The sequence below is a fragment of the Glossina fuscipes genome, unplaced genomic scaffold (assembly GCF_014805625.2).
Source record: "Glossina fuscipes isolate IAEA_lab_2018 unplaced genomic scaffold, Yale_Gfus_2 44440, whole genome shotgun sequence".
NCBI classification, from domain to species: domain Eukaryota; kingdom Metazoa; phylum Arthropoda; class Insecta; order Diptera; family Glossinidae; genus Glossina; species Glossina fuscipes.
Genome location: NW_023999189.1, coordinates 1 through 4,893, shown reverse-complemented (window position 1 = coordinate 4,893; position 4,893 = coordinate 1). Strand labels below are relative to the sequence as shown.

At 34.4% G+C, this 4,893-nt stretch overlaps 1 protein-coding gene across 1 annotated transcript; it reads left to right on the top strand.

Annotated features, from left to right (window-relative positions):
• Positions 1-3,767: 3,767 nt before the first annotated feature.
• Positions 3,768-4,886, top strand: LOC119643049 (probable cytochrome P450 6g2; the record flags this gene model as incomplete). The annotated part of the gene is made up of 1 exon (XM_038042404.1): positions 3,768-4,886. A coding segment is annotated over exon 1 (1,119 nt), but the record flags the coding sequence as incomplete, so codon positions are not given.
• Positions 4,887-4,893: the final 7 nt, after the last annotated feature.

Here is a 4,893-nt window from a genome sequence, read left to right as displayed (position 1 = left end):
TTTCTATTTTTGTTTAGCAATTTATTTCTTTTATGTTAAAATATTGATTTAAAAAAATATGTTATGCTATAATTACAATAAATTGGTTTAATACCGCAAATACACGCACACAAGTTTAACAGTAAGATTATCTAATATTTTAGTTTCGTATAACTATTCAGTGTACTGGACGGCAAGGGGTATTTAGTATGTAATAAGAACTCTCTTTTGTAACTTATTATTAACTCTAATATTAATTAATTCAATTAAATGAAAGATGTTTATCACCGATAAAATCTAATGTTTATACACTAATTGCGATCTAGAGTTTGTGTCAACTCAATTTTCTTTATGAATATTTGCAAGTAGATAGCCGCACGTAATCGTTTGACTACAATTTTATGTTTGTTCATAAATGCATTCAAACGGGTAGTTGATATTGGTGTACTAATACACTACCGAAATAAAAATAATCCAACTTACGGCTTTAAGGCCTGCATTGACACGCCCAAAAAAGGACTTTAAACAGCAAAGATCAAAAGGAAAAATGTTACAATGTTGTCTTCGTCTAAGTACAGTAAAATTGCAATTTCAAGAGTTTACCCCAATGCCGGAATTCTTATTATTTTTCTCCTTTTTCTATTATAGTTGAAATTAAGAGTTCACACAAATCAACTTAAAATTACGTCGACAATTAGCCCAAATCTAAGTAATTAACACTAAACCTACCGACATTCATGTATTCCTACCATGAGCGGTCAACTGACCGCTTCAAAAAAACATATGTATCTTAGTAAAGTAGATAGTAAACAAAATATTTTTCTGATGCTACAATAAAAACCCGTTCCCCGCTTTTCAATGTTGTATGTTTTATTTACTTTTACAAATTTTGTTTGTTTTATTGACTTTACAATATCTTATTTGACAAGATCTCCGTTCAGTGGAAACAGTATTTGCATTTATTATTGTTTTTGATGAGCATTCTTTGTTTACCTGTTTCTCTTTCGGTCCCAAGTTACTCTGCCAATTGAAATAAAAACTCATGCCTCGATATTTCCTCACCCGTCCTTTCTTTATACAAAATCCAAGCATTTATCCCGGCTAAATCTAAGATATTGAAAAATTTTCTGGCCATTTGATCGGCTACATCTACACCCAATTTTGTACTATTGTAAAACCTAATTGTCTCTCGTATACGGGCGTCATTTTTTTCAATTTTAACGGATGAATGCATTGAACTTACTATCCTTTGCCTGTCTCGCTAATTTTGGTAGCTCTCTTTTATTTCTCCGGATAGTTCCAACAAGCGCAGTTCTTTTTGCTAGAAGTTTACTCGCTAGTGACGCGCTTGTAAAAAAATTGCCAACTGCTATATTTCTGCCATGGCCCGTATATGGTTCTGCTAAATTCAAAGTTACAAACTCTTCAAGTGGGATTGATGATTCTCTCCCTTCATCTTTTCCCAAATGTGGAAAGCCGTTTACTATATATTTATTACTTACATCGGAAGCTAACCAGAATTTTATGCCAAATTTGTCCCGTTTGTAAATCTACAACGTGCTTTTGCAGGAAACAATTGTTCATCTATAGCAAGATATGCTCCTGGTTTATAACCAGGCTTTGACTGTTTTCGATAAATTTATACCAAACTTGAGAAATCAATGCGAACTTATCGTTTCGTAAGCGTTTGCTTCGTTGATTTTTGTTGTCAAATCGAATAAATCTCATGATTCCTACGAAGTCATTTCGACTCATAGTTGTCGAGAAAAATGACGGACCCCATTTCGTGTTCCATAAATGTGATAAATTAATGTTTTTAGCCTCATATGCGCCGCGTGCATATAGAAGTCCAATAAATGCATATAATTTTGCAATAGATAAATTCCATTTCGTTTTCAACACTCGAAATGCCTCTGATTCCGTATATTCTCTTACGTGTAAGACACATTGATTAGATTGTAGGTTGTGTATAATTACATTGTAGACGCGTAAAACAATTTCGAGAATGCGATTATCGAAGAATATAGTCGTAAATAACATAAATGTTTCAAGCGGTCAAATGACCGTTCGTGGTAGACTAGACATGGTATAATTTGTTTTCGGAAAATAAACAATAAAAAAGTTGTAAATATTGAAAAATAGGTTGTATCTATATTTTAGGAAAAATCAATAAGCTAAATGATGATATGGTAACGTTGTATGCGAGAAATTTTAAACGAAATTTCAAAAACGGTCTTTCGACCGCGCATGGTAGTTTTAGTGCTAATGCAAGCTCGACACGTTCGCTCGGCCAGTGTAGTGTATTAAGTACTCCAATCAATTGTGTAGATTAACATAGAGATGTGCATAGAGATCGCCAGCCCACCAGGGCCCTACGCTATTTGTGGCAAGAATACATTAAGTTTTTTATGGTATACGCAAAACCCGAAAGAGCTTAAACTAGGTCCAAGTTTCTGTTCCCCTCCCCTCCATCATAATGTGACCCATAAACTTGTTGAGATAAGATTGGACTAGATAGTCTTGTGCATTTTGTACCCTTCGTATAAGAAAGATGATGTGACAAAAACGCTTAGTTTTGGATATTCGGTGACAAACGTTTATATTATATAATCTTTTAAGTCATTTTTATTCATTTAATTTATTGAACTATTTTTTAAACTTTTATAAAACCTTTGCTCAATTCAGACTAATTAATCCTAATGGAGTAATATGGAAGATTTATCGACAAATTTTAATTCGGTCACCGTTTGAAGGACTCTCTTAATTGCCAATATAATTTGCACCTAGTTCAGCCTATAAGGACTCAAGCTAAAGAATTAATAAGCAACAGCAAGCCTAGTGTTTCGATGAAAATCGTTCTGGATAAAAAGATAGTGAAAAAATACAACAAAAAGTTATAGGTAGTTGTACTCAGGATCCGCCGAGTGGCCGAATAGGCAAAGAGTCTCCACTAGCAACTCAAATTTCAAGTGCGGTAGAGTTTCTAATAAAGCCGATAGCCTTAGATGCTAATGCTTTACAACTTTAAACTTACAATTTATTCTCTGATTTAATTGCATTTTCTCAAGCTTTTAAGTGAGAATTAATTAACTAACTTTCCGTTCTTGTGACAGCCGTAAACCAGAATGCCTTTGGAAATATAGATTGCTCTGTGTTTCGTTGTAAAAATAAAAAGTTTACAATTAGACGAAGGGATACGTTCTTGTTCGATGAATACATCTGGGGGATGCATGCGTAAATTTTTACGTCGCACGTCATGAAGACTAGGTATTAACTGGTAAAGCTAGTCAAAGTTGATGTAGGAGTTTTGTTTGCTTTCGTTTGTTTAGTTCTCGAACTGACCACTTCTTATTGAATATTTTTAATGAATGACAAATGAATCAGTTCTTGTTGTCTTAATAAAAATGCATTTATTTAACATATAGATACCGAGTGCCATGTACGGAGTAATGGCAGAATACTTATGTAATATAACATCAGCGACTGCTAACTAAAACACTCCTGTACCAAGAGTACATCTTTTAAATTGTACAACAACAAAATAACAAATAAAACTCAAAATCAACATCAATTGACCATAGCATCAATGCAATGGAGAGTTTAATAGATAACAAGACGCGAGAACGACTGCGCATAAAGCTCTGGTCTTTCAAAAATATCTCAAACCGTCAATAATATAATTAAAGATAGCAAATGGTCATTAGGGTCAAATTTTGAAATAACCGAATCTTTATATAAGACCCAAAATTTGCCTAAAACTTTAGTAATAAATTCTTTGTTTTAAAAGAATGTGGTTCGCAATAACCGTAGGATTGGTGTTGCAGTTATTAGTGCTTCTATATGTTTACCTAACGTATCGTTATCGGTATTGGTTGCGTCATGGTGTCCTCGACGTCAAACCTAATCCTATACTCGGTAATTTAGGATGTTTACTGCGCATGCAATGTACTTCTGCTCATATGATACAAGCGATCTACAACTATCCCGAAGCTGGAGATCGTCCTTTCGTTGGTATTTATCTTTTTCATCGTCCGGCTTTACTGCTACGCGATCCCGAACTGATAAAACGCATTCTAAGTAGGGATTTTCCAAAATTTTCTAATCGGTTCTCAAACTCAGATTATTTTGGTGACCCTCTTGCCTCTCGGAATTTATTCTTTCTGAAAAATCCTTATTGGAAAGAAATACGTTTGAAGCTGACTCCTTTCTTTACAAGTGGAAAACTGAAACAAATGTGTTCGCTAATCGAAGAAGTGGGACTTAATCTCAATGAATATCTCTTGAAAATGCCTTTAAACGGCGATAAGATTTTCCAACTGGAGCTTAAGGAACTTTGCTCTTTATATACCACAGACGTTATTGCAACTGTAGCTTTCGGTATACAAGCGAATTCTTTTAAATATCCGAATGGAGAATTTCGTCATAACGGTCGTGAAATATTTCGTTTTAGCACTAGACGAGCTTTGAACTTAGGTGTTGTCTTCTTCTTGCCGTATTTGGTTCCGTATTTGCGCACAAAAGTCGTACCAACAAAACAAACGGAATTTTTGCGATCTACCATGAATCGCATATTGGAGGAGCGGGAGAAATCTGGAATGAAGCGTCACGATTTAATCGATATCTTGATAGAATTCAAAAATCAAACCAAAAACCAACCAAGGCAAGATGATTTAAAATTTGAAGGTGACCTGCTCGTGGCACAAGCGGCTATATTTTTTATAGCAGGATTTGAGTCAACATCGACTACAATGTCATTTACTTTATATGAATTGGCAAAAAACCCGGAAATGCAAGAAAGACTACGCAAAGAAGTTTGCGATGCTCTTAATGAAAGCCGCGGAAAGATCACGCAACAGATCATTGAGAGCTTGGAATATATGCAAATGATTATAGATGAAACATTGAGACTTTACC